We start from the raw sequence: 20,490 nt of genomic DNA, 5'->3' as shown, positions 1-20,490 counted from the left end.
ATGGTAAAAAGTATTACATTCCATATATTACTTAATATTTTAGCAATAAAGAAAGCCGTTTTTTCTATTTTAGGATGGATTGAATTTTATAGTGATTCAAATAAATTTAATGATTGGGCCCATGAGCATTTCGACATCTGAATCAATTAAGTTCAGCCCGGTGACATGACGGAAAAACCTGGAAAACGCGCAATTCCAGATAGAAAGAGAAGACAACATTTCTTACAATGGCTATAGGTTCCTTGTATTGCGGACTGATTTTTAAAACACGAATAACGTGAGGCCTAAGTGCACATAACCAGATAATGGCTTTTTAAGATAATTTTTCCTTGATCATCATTGCCCTGTGTATCAGTTCAGGGACGAAAAGCTCAAATTTCAATGACACTTTACAAAAAGTCGCATCAATTTAAAAAAAGCCGCACTTGATATTTTATTTGCTATAAGTTACTAAGTACTCAGAGAAATTATCCGCCTTATTCGATGTAAAATGGGCTTATTTGAAGCGTCACGTCATGTTTTTCCGTCATGTCCAGCACGGTAGAATTATTTGGCACTAGGCGCGGCTGCTGTTGTGTTGTGTTATCTCGATGGGATCCTAATTGAGGATGCATGTTTAATAAGAGAATCATGTTCAGTTGATTGGCGGCCCTAACTTCAAAGACCCATATTAGGTGATATATTTAATAAGAGAAAATGTTCAGTTGATTGGCAGTCGCAACTTCAAAGACCTTAAGGTGTGTAACCGCTTAGTTAAACAAGGCTAACAACAAACCTTTGCGTGTAATTTATGGAACACACACAGAACGTAAATCCGCCCTATTGACACCAACTTCGTTTTTGTTGACACTTTTTCTTAGCTAACAACATAATTAACCTTTGAGTTTTTCGATAATAACTTTTTCCTTTTCGAATCTTAGCTAAAGTTTTTAGTACCGTCAGTGACGTTAGATTTAGCTCTTCCTTTCTGTTGCTACTTTTACTACTTTTATATTAGTTTTATGTTGGAAAATATGCCTGTAAACAGCATCTGCGCATGTCCTATTTTTGCATTCACCCCTGGGCCAACCCGTGTACCCGTTACCAAGAAAATCTGGTAAACCAATCAACTTCTTCATTTATGATGTAATGGTACACGAAGCTCACGAGTGCCTGCAGGCATACACACGCAGATGCACCCTGCCTATAAAAGGAGCAACCGTAAAATTGTATAGAGTTCGTCTATAGTTCTACAGTTCTTCTTCCGTTCTTCTACGATTTCCAAAGTTCTGCAAGAATAAACAAGTGGTTCCGCAAAAGTTTGGTTATTGGTCTCTTCCCCCTTACAGCCGACAAAGACGTTTTGGTACACTTTACACACTCGTTCTTGTCACAGGTTGTTAGCTATAGTATCAGAGGACATACCACGGGATTCGTGATTCACACAATCTTTGCAGGTTCATCACTTGAAGCAAAAAAGACGAGAGACCTTGATCCAAGTTCGCGAAATTTGGTTCTCTAGTAAACGTATTTTCCATCCTTAGAAAAGGATACTAAAATCGCTAATCTACGCGCGCTGCAAATACCGGTCACGCACGATTTCAAACAACAGCGCATTTTGATCATGAGGTGACAAATATCGTGATGTATATAAGTACAAATCACGGGAAATTAGGGGAAATTTGCAATCCCAGGAGGATGTAGACGAAGTCTAAAATAGCGACACAACATTTGCTAGAAAACAATTATTTTATTGTCGTGTGTTTTGCCTTATTGGCGTGGTTAAACATATAATACAAGGTGAGTAATCTTTTTTCCAGGAATTCTAAATAATATCTTTTTCATACGTACGACGTAGAGATCTGCTTTTACATCATGGTTTCTATGTACAAATAAACATTCTAAAACCGTTGACACCCAATAAAAGACGAAAAAAAAGTAAAAGGGAGTAATAAATTATGCAGAGCCGTTACAGAGCGCAAACCTCCCCATTTTCCCTCTTCCGCGAAAAAGACTTGTGCATAACAACCTAGTCATATGCATGCTATCGGGTTTCTGATGGGCTTTCTGCGGTTGCTAAGAATTGTGACGTCAAAGGAAACCATTGCCGAGCACGGCCCAGACCCCAAGCTGCCTCACCGTTATCTCCAGGGGCAGGAATCCTGTTATGCCTAGGCTGGTACATATACAGAGACATTCAGCCATCATTTTGTTCTCCTAGAAGCCTTATAAAAACCTTTCCATAGATTAAAAAAAAATCCTTTCAAAGGTTGAGTTTGGTAAGTCTAAGGTAAAAGCTGTGTTTCTGGAAGAGTGTTTTGTAGTTATATTCGTAAATAGAAAAAAAAAGCAAGAATAAGTGAAAGACTGATCAAGTCGCTATAAAGCTCCGAATAGTGTTCGCGCTATCCTTTACTGGCGATCGCGTCTCGTATCTGTCGGTCCAGTTCGGCTATTATCCTATCATCTGTCGTGTATACGCCTGTCTGTAGTAAAGTATCGCGTTCTTCGATAAGCTTAGCGATACGATGATCAATATCCTCGTCGACTTCATTGTGTGACGTCATTGGTGACCTTCCTACGTCACTCGACCCAAGTCCCTGGCGCACGGTTGGTACTGATCTAGCGCCCAGGCTCTCGGAGAGTTTTTGTTTTTCAAGTTCCTGTTGCCTGAGCCTGTGGAAAGGCAAAAAAAAAAAAATGGAAAGAAGAACAGATAGCCTGGGATAAAGTCTGTAGAAAGGAAACAAAATAAATATCGAGATAAGACAAAGATAAGGGATCATCATATAGTATTTATTATACCTTGATAACTCCTGCTTTATTTCTTCAAGTTCTTCTTTTTCAGTTGCTTTTACAACCTGAAAAAGGAGGGTATTTTGCTGAAAACAATTATCATCATCTCCAAATCATCATCGTCATCATTATCGTCATCCTTGTCAGCTCAACTCCATCACCACCACTTCCATTATCATCACCATCATAATCATCAACATAATCGACATCACTGCACTCATCGTCACCACCATCATAATCAACATCATCATAATCAACGTAATCGTTTTCAGCTCCTGCCAAACATCGAAATCACCAGATTCTTCATTACCACCACTAGCGCGTGTCATCGACAACCTCACTACAGACAAACGAGCCCGCAGGCTTACCTCTTTCTCCTCAGCGGCTAAGTACCGTAGGCGCATGTGCTCCAGCTCCTGCTCCTGTTTCTTCAGACGTGCACGTGCGACTGTCTGCTCCTGCTGCTTGATCTTGGCCACCTCCCTCAAGGCGCGGCCCCATTGCTGCTTGTAGTGGATCTTGGACTTGTTGGACGACTCAAGCTTGCGCTCTAGCTCAGCCTGGGGCATTAAAGATTGTCATTCATTATTTTACACTTTATTTTCGCGTCACTTCATTTTGGCGATTTTCGCGATTAAAAAAAAAGGTCACGGAAATTTGGACGCGCGAAAATTTAGTGTGCCTTTGGGTGAGATATTGTTTATAGCCAAATTCGTTGTCACGCGACCTCACAGAATCCAAAATTCCTTTCTTCGGTTGGGAATGGTCAAAACCGTACATACCGTCTTGTGTCTGAATACGCACTATTCTCAAACGAGACAAGGATTTTGAATTCGCCGAGGTCGTGTAACAACGAATTTGGCTGTAACGAGCTTTTTGAAACACCTATTCAGTTCTCCAATTCTTTACCATCTTTGGAAGAAAGTGTTGGCTTCCCTTCCTTTTTAAGACTTATAATTACAATACTAGTGTGAGCTTGCACAAATACAACACTTTGTCAACAACAGCCAAAAAATCCCTCAAAGCAAAATCTTTGCTTGAAATTCTAAAACAAACATTTATCTGGAATTTGAGAAAAATAAGATTAACAAATTACAGGAAACAAGAAACAAAGTTTCCAAAACGGTCAGTGTCCGTTTGTTTACAACGGAACGAGTCTCCTGACAATCTCCTCCGAGGAAAACACCAGGATTCGATCCTCACAAACGTCAACACACCTTTTCTACCCTCAAAAAGTCAAGTTCAGACTGTAGCTTGACCTCGGGTTTGGACAGCTCTCTCTCCTTGTGAGTCATAAATTCATTTTCCTTGTCTTGGTAGCGTTTCTCGGCAGCGTACAACTAAAAAAAAACATTTATGGATTAAAAGAGCCCTTCTTAGACACCCCATTGTTATTATTTTCATTTAATAATGGAAGATAATATATGCGATCTCGATAAAAACTTTTTTTAACATTTACCAAATTCAACCGAAACAATCGGAAAAGCTTAACCTAATCAGCCGATGAATTTTGGGGCGTTCTTTTACTTTATGACTGAATGTCGACTGAGAGAGATACTCCAAGAGGTTGTTTCGTGAAAATCTAATCAAATATATTAACGATAAAATGCTGATAAAATGCTGATAAAAAGGTAAGTAGTGACTACACGAAAACAACTATAAAACAAACTCATATTTGTAGCAGCCTTTTCTTTTAATTGTCAGAGATTTGATTGCTGGACAGTAAGAGAGGTTCATTCAATACCCCGTGGGGAGTAAGCAGAGCATTCCATATTTTGGTGTCAGATTTGTCAATAGGCTTGTCTTTAAATATAGTGACATATAATTGATGTAGCGCATTTACTTATAATCGGTTTCTCCTACATTTTGTAAACTTAGACATGTTGATTTATCTAAGGCAATAAAGATTATTATTATTATTATTATTAACGTACGTATCCATGACTAAAGTTATAATTGAAGTATCACAAAAACAGAAAAAAAAGAAATCGATTCAAAATGTGTGGAGTTTATATAAAAGATATTTACCTGCTCAACCAGACGTTGCTTTTGCTGCTCAAGATCTCGCACTTTAGACCTGAATAGAGATGCGAGGCAGAAGTTATTAAGTGTTAAGAAATCAGGCTCTCTCAAGATTTCGCACTTAACACCTTAATAGAGATGCGAGGCAGAAGTTATTAAGTGTTAAGAAATCAGGCTCTCGTAAGGGGCTGAAACTCAGGCAAGGAGTTTAACGGAGACCAATACACGCTACACGGAATGCATCGCTTTGCTTTGTTTTCACCATTAAAATATAACACTTTCAACATTTAGATATATTTTACGAATTTTCAAGTCATTTTACAATAAGGCTGTCAATGTGCACAAACATAAGTGGAACATGTTTTGACTTTCGCTGCCGCCAAAAACATCGTGGGTAGGCTGGATACTTGGAGCAACACGCCTCACCTCTCCATTTCTACCTGATGGGCACAGTCCTCCTTCATTCTGCGCGCGGCTTCTTTGAGTTCTGTCATCTTGCGCTCGTGATCTCGCTGGAGCTCCTCCTTTAGGCGCATAACCTGAAAGGGACGATACAGTGACGAAATGAGGAGATGAAATATACATAGGGAGAGGATGTTTCACGTTGAAGGCACGATACAGAGACGAAATGAGGGGATGGAATTCACACAAGGGAGGGATGGACCACGTAGAAGGCACGATACAGAGACGAAATGAGATGGAATATACTTAAGGGAGGATGGACCACGTAGAAGGCGTGATATAGAGACGAAATGAGATGGAATATACATGAGGGAGGATGGACCACGTAGATGGTATAATATAGAGACGAAATGAGATGGAATATACATAAGGGAGGATGGACCACGTAGATGGTATGATATAGAGACGAAATGAGATGGAATATACATGAGGGAGGGTGGACCACGTAGATGGCATGATATAGAGACGAAATGAGATGGAATATACATGAGGGAGGATGGACCATGTAGATGGTATGATATAGAGACGAAATGAGATGGAATATACATAAGGAAGGATGGACCACGAAGAAGGCACGATACATAGACGAAATGAGGAGATGGAATATACGATACACGATACAGGGAGGGATAAATAATTATCACCTTAGCCTCATTGTCCGACAGAAGTCGCTCACGTTTCTCGAGATCAGCCATGGATTGCTTTAACTTTTCCTCCAACTGGGAATACTCTTCAATCTTCCACACAAAAAAAAGATGTCAGGATAGGGAGCAAACGTCCTTATAATTTCCATCACTTCTTCAGTTCAATATCGTTCAGTGATAGACAGTAGAAGTATTTTGAACAAGAAAATGAATATAATGTAGATCTGTTTCAAACTCATACCTTTTTTGTAACAAGAATCTCCCGTTCCTTGTCTCGTCTTTTCCACTCTTCTGCTAAAACCTTCATATGAGAAGCCTCTTTCTGTTGAAGCTAATAATTAAACAAAACACAAATCAGGGCGAGTTAATGTCGACTTTATGATATATAGTACAACCTCGATTAAGGGGATCCGTTAAAGATTTTCGACACTTTCAATTTTGAACTAAAAAAAGTGGACACCTCAAAATGGGATACATTCCCAAAAGGGTGTCCCCCAAAGATTCCGCCTTATGTCAAATATCATGCTGAAATATCATCCTACGTAGGATAGACGTGGAGAAAAAAAACAAACAAACAATGAATCAAACAAAACGCTTATCGTAAAATCTCTGAGCGCTTCTAAGCGAAAACTATGACACGAGGTTTACAATTACAAGTGTGAGTTAGTGTGTCAGTGGTAAGCACTTTAACTGAAGTTGGTTGCACCACGGGCCAACAAATGCCGAGCGGTTCTTTTCATCACTACACGGAATCCTATCACTACTTTGGGACATCCCCTCTATTCGAAACTGCGCCACACACAAAATGATGTTCAATCTCGAGAGAGCCTCGGAGCCCGAAACGCCCTTAGTGCTTTAGGCTGACTTAGACAACACGATTTAGTCTTATGCGACACTTCTACAACTCGATTCGTAGAAGGTAAATCAGCCTACGACTCCGCTGCGATGCTTGACTACGAAAGTATCAGTGTGTAATTCAGGGCTACGACACGTCGTAGACAGGTCGCATACGACTAAATCGTGCTGTCTAGATCGGCCTTTACTTTAGACGTCGCTTACAAGCGCTTGAAAGAGCTCCTCCTGTTGGTCCTTCCACATCTCGAGTTCCATCGCTGCCTTGTACTCGGCCGTCTCACGGGGGTCCGTTATTGGCGGGGGCGCAGATGGCTGGGGCGGGATCCGCTGGGGCTGCGCGAGCTGTACGGCTATGGAGCCACGACTTGTGTCTTCCGCAGATGACGTTTCACTCTGAGCGACCTTGAAGAAAAATAATAAGAAGGTTAACAGGGTGAAGGAGAGAGGATTTCACAGAGAAGATGGTTGGCATTGGGATGAAGGAAGATGGACGATGCAAACTATAAACAAACGTTGCTTAAAGCCGCATTGTCGCCAGTTTACTCCCGGAGGTCCGACGCAAACCTCAACCGGGGGAGAGGGGATTTCGCAGAGAAGACGGATGTCATTGGGATGAAGGAAGATGGACGATGCAAACTATAAACAAACGTTGCTTAAAGCCGCATTGTCGCCAGTTTAATCCCGGAGGTCCGACGGGAACCTCAACCGTTAAAAGACAAAAGAATTTATTAGAATCCAAGATATTTGACAGACCATCGGCTTTAAATTATCAATCACATCCTCAAAGGAACTTCCAATAGACACACTGCCTTCAATATTTTGAATTATTTATCGCGTTTTCCGTTAAAAATCATCGGAGATTGTTACGTAATCAACCGTGAGTAAACTGGTGATAATCTTTAATCTTTAATCTTTAATAGTTATACTCCTAAAAAACAGTTAAGACTATACTAGGAGTTGAAAAAGAAAATACAATATGTAAATACAAAAGAAAAATATAATAATAATAATTATCGGCCATCGGAAAAATAATTTAGGTTAAATTGAAAATGAAGCATAAATATATATTACTTGAAAATTATTGAAATTAGATATTTGATAAAATTAAATAATTAATTATATATACATGAAATTAAAATTATCATCAATAGAGTGAATGCCATAAATGCATGAAACAGCCAACCAACAAGAATCAACACAAGCGCGAAACAAAGAATCTTTGCCTCACCCTTGAGCCAACTCCCGCTAGTTTGGCAGCCGCTCCATGCATCCATGGCATGCACCCTAAAGATCAGAAACTAGTAAAAAATATGTTAATTGTTAATGTAAATGTTAAATAAAAATAAATATATCTTTTCATGCATATATATATATATCAATAGGTATTATTAATTGGTTTGGACTTTTAATAATAAACTGTCCTTGAACTTAGCTAACGAATCTGGGATTGTAGATAAATTTATACTGTTCCAAGTTCTTATGGTTCTTGGGTAAAATGAATATTTATAAGTGTCATTCAATGTTACAAGTTGATGGAAGGGCGCGCAGTTGGGTTGTCTTGAGACTCTTGTGATAGGTGTTACTTCGGGTGGAAAAGATATACCAACAAGGCCATTGTAGATTTTATAGAACATATGTGCTTGATTTAATTGCCTACGTTGTTCCAAGGATTCCCATCCTAGTGAGTTGATCATAGGAGAAACACTACTATAGCGTGAGTAATCATTGAAAACAAATCTTGCTGCACGTCGTTGAATCATCTCAATCTTGTTTATATTACATTGTGTATATGGATTCCATGCACTGGTGGCATATTCTAATTTAGGACGAACAAGTGTTCTATAGGCAGAGTCCTTTACTTCAGGAGAACAACCAGATAGAATGCGTTTCAAAAGGCCAAGGGTAGAATTTGCCTTTTTGCAGATGTTATCACAGTGTTCGTTCCATGATAGATTATCAGCGATGGTTACTCCTAAGTAGGGGGTAGAAGATGCTTGGGTTATACATTTTCCATCCATGGAGTAAGTAAACTTAACAGGTATTTTCTTTCGAGTAATTCCTAAATGATAACATTTAGAAACATTGAATTTAAGTTGCCAAGTTTTTGACCACATAAATAAACGATCGAGGTCTTGTTGTAAAGCTTGACAGTCCTGTAATGAAGCTACCTCTCTATATAGTACACAGTCGTCTGCGAATAGACGAAGGTTAGATTGTATAGATGTTGAAATGTCATTAATAAACAATAGGAATAACACTGGGCCCAAAACAGAGCCCTGAGGCACGCCAGACACTACAGACTTGGATGAAGAAACAGTACCATTGACTGAAACACTTTGTTTGCGGTTTGATACAAATGCTTTGATCCAATTGAGCATATTACCTCTGATTCCATAAAAATCAAGTTTAATGAGCAGTCGTTGGTGCGGGACGGAATCAAAGGCCTTTGATTCCGTCTGCGGTTTCGGAACTCATTTTCAATCTAATCTGGACATCAAACATTACCCTCCAAGAATGAAAGGGGTAATGAGGGAATTTCTTACTCGAATTTAGTTAATTGAATGTGTAGTTTTGGTAAAAATCAGTCTTTTTCCATACATGGAAAGGAGGATAATTGTCTTTAGAAATCTTTCCAATTATTACTGTCATTCATTTCAATATCTATTCATCTTTTTATCTAATCATGTACTGAATGACATTTCAATATTCTGTCCCTTTTTTTCTAGACCGCGTGAATTTCAGAAAAATGACAAGAAATGACTTGAGCAGCATGGGATACCTGTTGAGCCCTGGAGGCGGCAATCAGCTGCTGTTGGGAGACTGGGCCCAAGTCCTCAAGTCCCAGCACGACGTGAAGCTCCCCTATCCTCCGCGAGGGCCTGGGGACCACAACACATGCATCAAAAGGGCACACCCGGAATGCAATACAGTAAAAACCCACGTGTAAGAACCTTTATTGTGAGTTAACCTGAACAGGTTCTTATTTAAATGGCAAGTTCCTACTTCAACAAACAGGATTCTGGCAAAGCTTTGCAGCTGCATGACTACAATGTGATTTACCTGCGGTTTTTTTTTCAGTAAGAACATTGTAGATGTAAAAAATATAATAAAAAAGTAATAAAAGTTGTCCTGCGTAGCACTTATCACAAAAATTCTAAACGCTTCACATTCGTTACTCGTCAGAACAGTGATATGATCTGCTTCACTCAATTTAAAATCATACAATTGTGTTGGAGTGTAGAGCACTGTCTCCAAAAAAGGTACCATGGACCAGCGTCCCCAGCGTTTTTTTTTTTTTTTTCCACTCCCTCAATACAAACTAATGATGTGAGATAGAGAGACGGGACCTCCGGCTTAACGTCTTAAACCGAGACGAACGGTTCAAAGTCCCCAGTGAAGAAAGCCTTTTTGATACCAAAACAATTATCTATGAAATTAAGAATATAAATCCTTGAAACGATTATACTGTAAGTATATAATTGCTTTACTTATTCCCATGAAACTCGTTACTCATCCTCAATCGATACTCACTCGTGAGCAGCGAAGATGGCGATTCTCTCGCTGTAGATTTGTCTGTAGCCGGTGACGCCGCCGGTCTAAGGCAAAAAAAGCCATTTGTCATACTTGGGCTTCTCGGATTTGTAAGTTCCTTAACTAGCGAGATCGCATGCATTGTCAAACACTTATTTTGCTTTTACCGCCCACATTCTTTTAAAAATGTTTAAAAAAAACTTGCTGAAAGCCTTTCAACTAGATCCCCTCCCTCCTTCCCTTCCCTACCCTTTGAAATGATCTCATCCATTTTCAAACTACTGTGGTCATTTTGCTGTTATTGCGCTAACATCCAAACTTGCTAAAAGCTTAACTGCCCCCCCCCCCCCCGCCCCCCCCCCATGCAGTCCCACCTATTTGATAATACCCGATACTCACCACCATTCGTGCTCGATCGGCGGCAAGTATGTGTCCGAGAGGGACTATGGACGAGCCAAGCATGACATTCCCCGCCATTTTATCCCTGTGCCATACCTCTACCACGAGGGGGATACTACAGTGGATAAAAACAATTGAATCGACATCGTCATTTTTGAATCATGACACCAATAGAACAGGTGCGGAGTGTTGCCTCATACTTCTACTTTGGCACGCTGGTCACAAAAACATTTTTTTTTTTTTTTACAAAATAAGTCGCAGATGATTTCCATGTGGGGGTGTTTAGACATTTACAAAGGGCAGTCGGTACATCGTACGACTATTCACAAATATGCAATATACAAATAAGTACATACTCGAGTTGAATCTCTGAAGACTGAATGTATGTAGTATGAAGGAGACTGACTGTTGTAGGACCTTACGATTTCAAAAAGTGCAATATACAAATACGTACATACTCGAGTTGAAAGTCTGAAGACTGAAATTATGTAGTATGAGGGAGACTGACTGTTGTATGACCTTACGATTTCAAAAAGTGCAATGTACAAATACGTACATACTCGAGTTGAAAGTCTGAAGACTGAAATTATGTAGTATGAAGGAGACTGACTGTTGTAGGACCTTACGATTTCAAAAAGTGCAATATACAAATACGTACATACTTGAGTTGAAAGTCTGAAGACTGAAATTATGTAGTATGAAGGAGACTGACTGTTGTATAACCTTACGATTTCAAAAAGTGCAATGTACAAAAACGTACATACTCGAGTTGAAAGTCTGAAGACTGAAATTATGTAGTATGAAGGAGACTGACTGTTGTATGACCTTACGATTTCAAAAAGTGCAATGTACAAATACGTACATACTCGAGTTGAAAGTCTGAAGACTGAAATTATGTAGTATGAAGGAGACTGACTGTTGTAGGACCTTACGTTTGGCAAAAAAATAGGGAACTACTTTTCTCTCACCTCATGAATGTTTCTTGCAGCAAGCCCTGAGTGGACGCAAAGTCAAAGGCGCAGAACGACTTGGGCATCAACACCTGCATGTGTCGAGAAACTTCCACAGGAGGACTCGTCATCACAGGTGCGGCACTCCCGAAAAACGGGTACGTGTATCTGGGGATGCAGGATTTTCATGAATAATCATACTGATGATGATTATGACGGTGATGATAATGATGATGATAATAATGGTGATGATGATGATTGGTTGTTGTTGTTGTTGATGATAATGATGATGATTACGATGATGATGATGATGCTGATGCTTGCAAAAGTGTATTCGTTAGGTACAGTACAACACAATTTCACAATTTTCATAACATAATAAATGAAAAGACGATGCTGAACAACTAGCAAGAACTGTTTCAAACACCTGGGAGAGCAGAATGTTCATATCTCAATAAAGACACAAAACATAAAGACATAAGCATCAAGCAAGTTGGGCATAAGGTCTGGTTGACATGTCTTCAAAAGTTTAAATGTTTTGCAGAGTGCGACATGAAAACATTTCTTGACTTCTGAGAAACATCTTATAACCCCGCTGAAAGATTCAGTGTATGCGCTAGTGCTTTTCCTTGTGGCTAAACTAAGAAACATCGTACACTATGTACATGTTGCCTAGTTTAGTCAGCCAGCACATGCAGAAAGTATCCAATATAACCGCTTGTCCCTGCCACCAACCTGAGAAAGCAGTTGATCGGAGCATTGACATCCAAGTCGTGCACTGAACGGAGATCGACGGAGAAGCAGTAATGATGAGTATCCAAGGTCCTGGGGCCTAGTGATGTCACAGTAGGGGTGGGCTGCCCTTTTGTCTTGTGCGGCTTGTGAGGAGACTTTTTGGTCTGTTAAAAACAGAATAGCACTTGAGTATGATCTATAGCCTGCCTTTAAAACATACATTTTTACACAAGGTCATAGAGAATGTCTGAGACAATTTTGGAAAGAGAATCTTGAGTAGACCTTGAAAAACAATTAATTAATGAAATAATGTTTATCATATAACATCTCATTATGATACATTGATTGTGACCTTTATAGGTAAAGGCTCAGGTTCGTTGCGCCTGTGAAGTCCCTTGTCTGGGGTACTTGTGCTAGGGCGTGGTGGGGTGCCAGGGGTCTCTGGTGCCATGGGGGGCTGGATGTCTTGTGGTTCCTCTGGCCGTCTGGACTGAGGTGTGTGTGTCTGAGGAAGGTTTGGTTTACGAGGAGTCTAGAACATTAAAAGGAGCTCAGAAATGTAATATCAATGGATGTTTTTTTTTTTCCATTGTGCTATTTTGGTCATGTTGCATGCAAAAATACAACAATCGCATCTAACAGACACTGAGCTTTTAACTGTTAACATAGCTTTTTTGTTTCACATGTTTTTTTTTTTATTCCAATCACATTTTGACCTTGAAAACCAACTTAACAAACTCAGTAACTCACTATTTCATACTGTCTTTGTTTAGCAGGTGATGGGACACCTATTGTGCCAGTATTGACCGGTTGCTCCTCCCTTCTTAATGTCACAGTAACACCCACTGCAGGTGAGTGCTCGGAAGACACCCCCTGGGCCACGCCCATGGGCTTGAGGTTAAACAGCCCCTCAAGGTTTACGGGATTCTCAAGGGATTGAGCATCTTCAGGCAGAAGAGCTTGGAGGGAAACTACAGCCATACCAAGTGACTGGTCTCCACAACACAGATGGACCTGGACAAAGACCAACAAAAACAAATTTTCCAGGAGGGATATTGCATGCAAACTTTCTAAAGATGGTTGATTATAATTTAAAACTGTATTAAAACTGTTAAATCACAATGTCACAAAAAACAACACTGTAGCCAAAGGCGGGTCAAGTTTGTTCAATATTAGCTAAATTTTCTAAAGTGGGAGGTAATTCCATTTTGATAAAATGTGGGTATTGAAATTGTATATGCATATCATTTTTTTGATAATGATAATGTTATTGATAATTTTAACTGATAGTGGTGACATGGTGGTAATGATAAAAAAATGTGATGTTATGAGATAATGTTAAGTATAATAGTTAGATTGTGTTGATAGTGGTAATGTTGATAGCTGTGTCTTAGCCCATACTTGAACAATGTTATGATGATGATGACAATGATGATACATTCATCTTATCTACCTGTAAACCTGAGTGTGAAGATAGAAATGCCTTCAGTGCTGGCAATGTAGCATTAATGCGCACTGATGCCCTCTCAGGAGGAAAGTTGGGGTTCAACAGGTCAAAGAAGGCTTCATTCGTGACATCATTACCCAGCAGGGAGTAATAGAAATAGAAACCCCCACCCAGCTTGGGGTCAGGTAGTGAGAAAGAAGATGGGACTAGCTACAAAGGAATGCATATTTCAGGCATTAATCAAACACAGCACTTATAGTGCACAAATATCAGGTACAGTCAAGCCTCCATTACCCAGTCAACCTTGGGACTCAGCCAAGTAACAATATAGAAGAGGTTTGACTAAAAGCCTTAGCTGTAATTAGGAGAATTTGTCATAAAATGTAGAGCAATGATTTGTTATTTTAATAAACTGTTACTAATGTGATAATCCCTTTTTTGTGACCAAAACAATTACAGGATAAAGCCCTCAAAGACAACAAAAAATATTGTTTTTATAGCAAAATACAGTACAGTACAGGTTTAGAGTAACAAAATAACACCATGCCAAACACACAATGAGCTGACATAACAATGCTATTAAAAGTAAAACATGTTTTACCTTAGCCAAGTTGGATGCCAGACCAATGATAACTGACATAACAAAAACATCATTGATAGGGGTCCCCTGTGGGCCTATCTCATAGAAGCCCTCGTCATTGTTCAGAACAGCTTGAAGTGTACCAATGTCCATTTCAGTTGCAGCTGGAACATCTAGAAAAAAGAGTGGTCCCTCGTAGATACGGAGAATAAATGAGCTCTCTCAAAAAATCAGGACTTTAACATTATAGGCTTTTAACAGTTAGGGTCAGTATTCCATTTCAGCTCCGGAGAACAACAAAATGTCAGGATTTGTCCCTTTTAGGTATTGAGAACAATGAGTATTTTAAAAATATCAGGATTTTAGCAGTTCTGAGTGTAGTGGTCTCTTAAAAAATTAGTTCAATTAGACAGAGTAGAATTGCATGATTGTTGGTTTCAAACTAGAATTTTGCTGGAAGGCATGATAAACAAAACACACCTCGGCATTTTAAACACACTTTATGTTGTGTAATGAAAACATGTTACGTAGCTAGTTATGTACACATTAGGATTAAATGCTATGCTACTGCAACAGATGCCACTTACTCTGTTCCTTTTTCTCTTGTTGTTGTTTTGCTGCTGGTGATGTTGGAGGTTTTGGTTGAGACTCGTCCTCAATTGAAAGCATGAGTTTGATTTCAGGCTTCATTCGCTGGTATTTTGAACTGAGTAGTGGATACCAATGTGGTCTCTGTGAAAGAAAATCTCAACTTTTTTAGTATGTACCCCTACTTTCAATCAATGTAATTCTCAACATAACACAGTTTCAGTTTATTTTAGCCTGCGTGCAGCCGGAAATAGTGCCATTAATAATGGAATTATTTCCGGCTGCACACAGGCTTCATTAATAGTTAATAAATTAAAATACAATAAATAAACAAATTAATGACAAGGGGAGCTCATAAAAAGAAACACATGGTAAGCAACATCCTTCTGTGATATAGTGTATTGTGGAAACACATGCTATCAATTATTGTTGCATTCCATGAGGAGTTATACCAACCTGTGGTTTCTGCTGTGCAGTACGCAAGTCCAGTATCACATATCCTATAGGTTCCTTCTGTGAGGTCAGGGCATCAAGAGCATAGCACTGAAAAACAACATCATCATTGCACAGGCTACCACCAGACAATGACCTAAAGTCCCTGTCCCTCCAAATGAACTCGTCTAACTGTCATTTCCTATAACATGACACTCGGATGACGGTTGAAAATCACCTTTTTGTTGGGGGGGGGACAAAAATTTAGTTGTCCAGATATTAACCATATTAAGCATAAAAGTAGCCTGCGGCATTACTAAAAAGCGGAACCGGCGGAACCAGCACATTTTGAAAGCAGGAGCAAAGGGGGTATAGGGGTAGAGATGTTATACAAGGATTATGACGATTTCTTTTTGAAAAATCTATTGAAAATATTTTTTTCTGTTCTAAAAGGACTGGTAGTTTGCCATAATACATCACTAAGCGCAAATGTGCTACGTTATTTTACGTTCATTTGACATTCTGTCATATGCAATTTGTAAAAAAATTCTGTTGAAAGTTCCGGATAAGTAACCAAAAACATACTGTAAAACAAGTGCTTGCAGTGTGTGTTTTTAGTGCCAAATGTGTCCTTCTTGTGTACCTGTGCAGATTACAAAAAAAAAAAAAAGAACAAAGTGTTTTACAACTTTGTCATATCATACTACGAACATTACCTTTTTAAACAATTTCTACATGTGTGTCAACTCGCGGTCGCCCTGGACTCTTCACAGCGCTATGTGGTGTGACGAGTCCAGACGACACGAGGCTACAAAGCTGGCGCAGTTGTGTCTTTGTAACTGTATTTGTTTGCTGAGATGCCGCATTAACGGTGAGAATAAATCATAAGGAATAGGACTTATTTCAAGTTTAAACAATTAACAAAATAGTCCGTGGCTCTTGCGTTGACTTATTCGATATCATTATTGTTATCGAAAAAAAATCCCAGATTTTTCAGAAAATAAATTGTAATCCTCGTATAACATTCCTTCCCCTATTTCCCCATTCACCCCTGCACTCAAAATATGCTGGTTGCACTGGTTCTGCTAGTTCCGCCGGTTCCTCTTTTTAGTAATGCCAGGTACCGTGGGTACCAGAGCCTCCAAACTTCTTTTGCCCTGTGATGCTCAGCCAGAATGTCGCGATGAGTGAAGCGAGGAGGGTCTGGGCGGGCGAGTAGCTTTTTTCAGTTCCAGTCACAAATTACATGCCTAAACCGGTTTTGCAGGTATGACGTCGGTCACGCAACACGAGAGCTGTAAGCTTTCAAAGTTTTGTTGTTATTTTCATACTTGGTGATTAAAAGTCGCCAAATGGCCCATAGAGAAATTTTCCTGCACTTATTTCGGCCGTATCTGCAACAGCACTTCTTTAGGCAAGTTTAATTTGTTTACTGAGTCTAAGACAAAGAAGAAGCGATTCGTAGAACGTCTGTTTATTATTCTTTACCAGCAGAAGTTATGATAAGAAACCACCTGCATAAGGCAGCTTGGAAAGCTAGAGAATGTAAAGGAATTATTGATAGAGAACTGCAAAAATTCAAATCAACAAATACAAGGACATACGAGCAATCGAGAGCGATAGTTTGGGAGCCTCAAAAAATAACTGTTCGTGCCTCAATGCTGGGGGGGGGGATTAGGGAGGGTCTTCTAAAGGGGGGGTTCTGAATTTTTTAGGAGCCATACTTTTTAGCTTAAATATTTTACTGATATGATCTAGTTTGTAGCACAAATAAAGATTGTTTAAATGTATTTAACACTTCTTTATAACTGTCTTTTATAAACCATAATATAGATATTTCCAGTATATAACAGTTGGATTTAACGATAAAGTTTATTATCAGAATAACAGGAACAAATTGAAATCAACTTCTAAACATTGGTGGAGCATGCAAATCCCCAAAACAATATGCATGCAACTTTTTTTTATGTTAGACATTATCCATTTTTTTACAGAAAAATATTCTTAACAAAAACAAATGTATACAAATGTATATTCCTTCACAGGCATGCTTAGGGGCAGACCATGTGACTTTTGAGGGGGGGGGGGGGGATTTTGAAAAGCAAACAACTGATTGAAAAAATACCTGCACCATTAAACATTATTTTACATGCAAACAAATATGAAGTATGCCTAAAAGAAATACTGCCTTTTGATCATGAGAGAAAAAAAATCCTGCTGACTTGAATTCACCCCCCCCAAAAAAAATCAAATGGCCCGCCCCTCAATGTCAGATACTAAGAATGGCTGCATAAGAGATTGATTGAGTAGTGCACTACATTTAAATGATCCAAGTCTTCTAATCTGTGTACGAGCTAATGTCTGATGTTTGTATGTCTTTTTTTGGTGATGATGATGTCTTTGAGTTTGATGCCTGAGAGCACATCCATGAGCCTTTGAGCTTCCTCTTCATCATCTTTATCATCAAATGTACCAGCCTTATGATAAGATACTCAAACGCCTTTAGGTAAAACCTTGGTAGCAGGTTCGCAAAATCTGTGGTATAGAGCTGGGAAACAAGTTTATGTGCTTGCTTCTTGGCAGCATTTTCCTTCTTCTGACTTTCTTCTTTCTTTGCTCCTTTTTTCTTTTGGCCACTCCCTTCCCTTCCTCTAGCACTTATTAATTCGTATGTGTTAGAAATCACAGAATGAATTAAAATGAGATTCTTCTCAGTGACATGTATTGATTGCACGTGTTTATCTATAAACTGAATCTCACTAGCAGCCAAAGATTTCGGGATGCGGTTCACATCATACAAGGCTTGTCTCCTGTTTTGCAGCTGGTGTTTAACTTCCTTCACTTTTCCTTCTAGCACCGGCTGTTCATCAACTCTGATAAGGAGGGCAACTTTGCAGTATTCATTTTCCAGATTTAAAGCCCCTTTTGCTTATTGAGGTTGTTTAGGGGGGGGGGGGGGGCTACGAAAATTTTGGGGTTCTGAAACGGGGAAGCACCAAATTTTTTTTTTACATTAAAAGGGGGGGGGGGAGCTCCAAAATTTCAAGGTGTCTTGAGTATAAATCTTCCCTTCCCCCCCCCTCCCCCCTCAGTGTATTTAATGAACACTTCCTTAGCTCCAACTTCAACTTCGCCTTCGGTACAAACTGCAAGTTTCCTGCAGCTCCCAGCCCGAAAACAATAAGGAGAATCAAGGACCGTTGTCGAAACAAGCGTTGAAATCCAGGTGTACTTTGTGTAAGCAAACCAACTACACGTGACCAACCATTGTTTGCAAAACAATGACAACCGTTTTTTTTCAAGCTAATCCCAAATATGGGTATGCTGACCAAATATGGTTTTGTGTTACTATGAAAATCTCGTTGACCAATCAGCTGCAGAATACAAAATCTGTATTTCTAGAACTGAAAAAAGCTACTCGCCCGACCAGAGCCTCCTCGCTTCGCTTGTCACAGCATTTGGCTGAGCGTCACTGGACGAGAGAAGTCTGCAGGCTCTGGTACCCAGAGTACATAAAGGGCAAGCAAAACTTTAATTTAACTGATAGTAATATTCTATGATATGAATGTCCTTAACTAATCCTTAAGGTATAACAGGCCTTGATACTAACATAATTTAATCTGAGACTCTATAAGCCAGAAACAAAATAAATGAAAAAGTACAGCAAGATTGTCTATAACCATGTACTGTAAGTAGTATGTAAGAAACCGGATGTTTTTCACCCATCATAGATATAAGAACAAAATTATTCACCTGGACTTTAATGGGAGTTCTTTGCATGCGATGCCGGTGCAATAGTTTTCTGTCAAGTTCCCATGCCAGCTCTGTTTGAAAGTCTGGACTTTCCAAATGATCAATAGGATCAGTTGATAGTGTCTCGCCATCAAACTTAGTCTCGACGATAAGCTTGTGTCGTGGCCGTTTAGGGAATCTTCTTCCTATCAAGACAATTGAATAAGAAAATTTTAAATTTTGTTTTATTTATCTTAAAAGCAAGATTGTCTATAACCAGGTACTGTTACTTTTCTATAGTGTAGAAGAAAGAAAGACCACTACTCAGGTTTCCATCGGTTTTGCATCGGTCCTTGACACAACAAATCTAGACATTTCTCTCACCTTCAACAATGTTAACAACGAGTAAAATCTGCTCTCCTGGTGGCATTTTATCATTTGCAGCAATTTAGTAGCATTATTTGTGCATTTTGTGTCGAATAAAGTTATATACCTAGCAATAATTTCCAATAAACATTCTCATCTGATTTGGCCGCCATTTTTCAAATCGTTTGGACTTCTAGGGTAACCGCTGTACTTTATGCTGCTGGCTCATGAGGAGCAAAAATGAGAAAAAAAAAACACTACATCTTAGATAAAAAGCGAAATCCCAGAATAATATGGAGATACAAATTTTACCATTGATGGTATATGTAATTGAAGCTTTCAATTTTATGTGCAATTTCTTGAGCCTTTGTTAACATTATAATAGGACTCCTGTGGTGTAGACACCAGTTTTAATTGGGCTACCTGTGCTGCTAAAAATAGCGTTTCGCGTCCTATACTGGAATTTATGGAACGAAAGCCTCTTCATTAGCTTTGCGTTGAGTCGTGCGTCAACAAGCAAGGGGTAGATTTAACGAGAGAAGGGCAGTTCATCGACAGATAGTCACTTGGCTTCATAAAAGTCAATAGTTCTTTCAGTACCATTGGTCGATTGGTCATGCGTGCCTGATTGTTATGCAAATGGCGGCGGTTTCGCGACCTTAGCGACAGAACTGTTTTCAGCTGTTCATCGAGAGCAAAGTCACTTCTACTGTGTATTATTCATTGCGTTATGGTAAACTCACGTAGAGAAGCCACAGGGTATGTGCCGTTTCGCAAATCGGATGCGCTAGAGACGGGAGGAAACAAACGGATTTAGCTGTTCTTTTGGGGAGACGTGCTTTTCGCTCAAGAGAACTGGCGGGACATTTCGCTTTGATCACTGTCTTATTCGGTATCGCTAATTGTTTTTGTTGTGCTTCCATTCGAAAAGCGGCATTCAATAAAAGGTAAATTGGTCTTTTGTGGCAAACG

The 20,490-nt window shown here is 39.3% G+C and overlaps 1 protein-coding gene across 2 annotated transcripts; it reads right to left on the bottom strand.

Annotated features, from left to right (window-relative positions):
• Nucleotides 1–1,709: 1,709 nt before the first annotated feature.
• Nucleotides 1,710–20,024, bottom strand: LOC5509187 (centrosomal protein of 120 kDa). 2 transcript variants are annotated; one of them, XM_048727324.1, is made up of 22 exons: nt 19,942–20,024; nt 19,174–19,358; nt 15,445–15,531; nt 14,988–15,132; nt 14,422–14,573; nt 13,827–14,030; nt 13,124–13,387; nt 12,726–12,905; nt 12,374–12,537; nt 11,657–11,806; nt 10,689–10,803; nt 10,290–10,354; nt 9,538–9,637; nt 6,963–7,160; nt 6,145–6,234; nt 5,904–5,996; nt 5,224–5,336; nt 4,804–4,852; nt 3,993–4,115; nt 3,144–3,335; nt 2,785–2,840; nt 1,710–2,655 (listed from the first exon to the last, which is right to left on the bottom strand). In XM_048727324.1, exons 1-22 carry the CDS (start codon nt 20,003–20,005, stop codon nt 2,385–2,387), a joined length of 3,060 nt encoding a protein of 1,019 aa, XP_048583281.1. In that variant the 5' UTR covers nt 20,006–20,024; the 3' UTR covers nt 1,710–2,384. The 2 variants fall into 2 exon arrangements, with proteins under 2 accessions (XP_048583281.1, XP_032233962.1); XM_032378071.2 differs by lacking the exon at nt 19,942–20,024 and adding an exon at nt 19,537–19,744.
• Between the last annotated feature and the right edge of the window lie 466 nt (nt 20,025–20,490).

This window comes from Nematostella vectensis, chromosome 5, assembly GCF_932526225.1.
Source record: "Nematostella vectensis chromosome 5, jaNemVect1.1, whole genome shotgun sequence".
NCBI classification, from domain to species: Eukaryota; Metazoa; Cnidaria; class Anthozoa; order Actiniaria; family Edwardsiidae; genus Nematostella; species Nematostella vectensis.
This window is presented reverse-complemented; position numbering and strand designations above follow the sequence as displayed.

Excerpts from the sequence above, each read along its gene's own strand:
- LOC5509187 (XM_048727324.1), bottom strand. The coding sequence starts at position 20,005 with ATGAAGAGGCTTTCGTTCCATAAATTCCAGTATAGGACGCGAAACGCT. Across the intron at positions 19,359-19,941 it reads CGCTATTTTTAGCAGCACAG|GAAGAAGATTCCCTAAACGG; the intron begins GTAGCCCAATTA and ends TTGTCTTGATAG. Across the intron at positions 10,355-10,688 it reads CCGATCGAGCACGAATGGTG|ACCGGCGGCGTCACCGGCTA; the intron begins GTGAGTATCGGG and ends TTTTTGCCTTAG.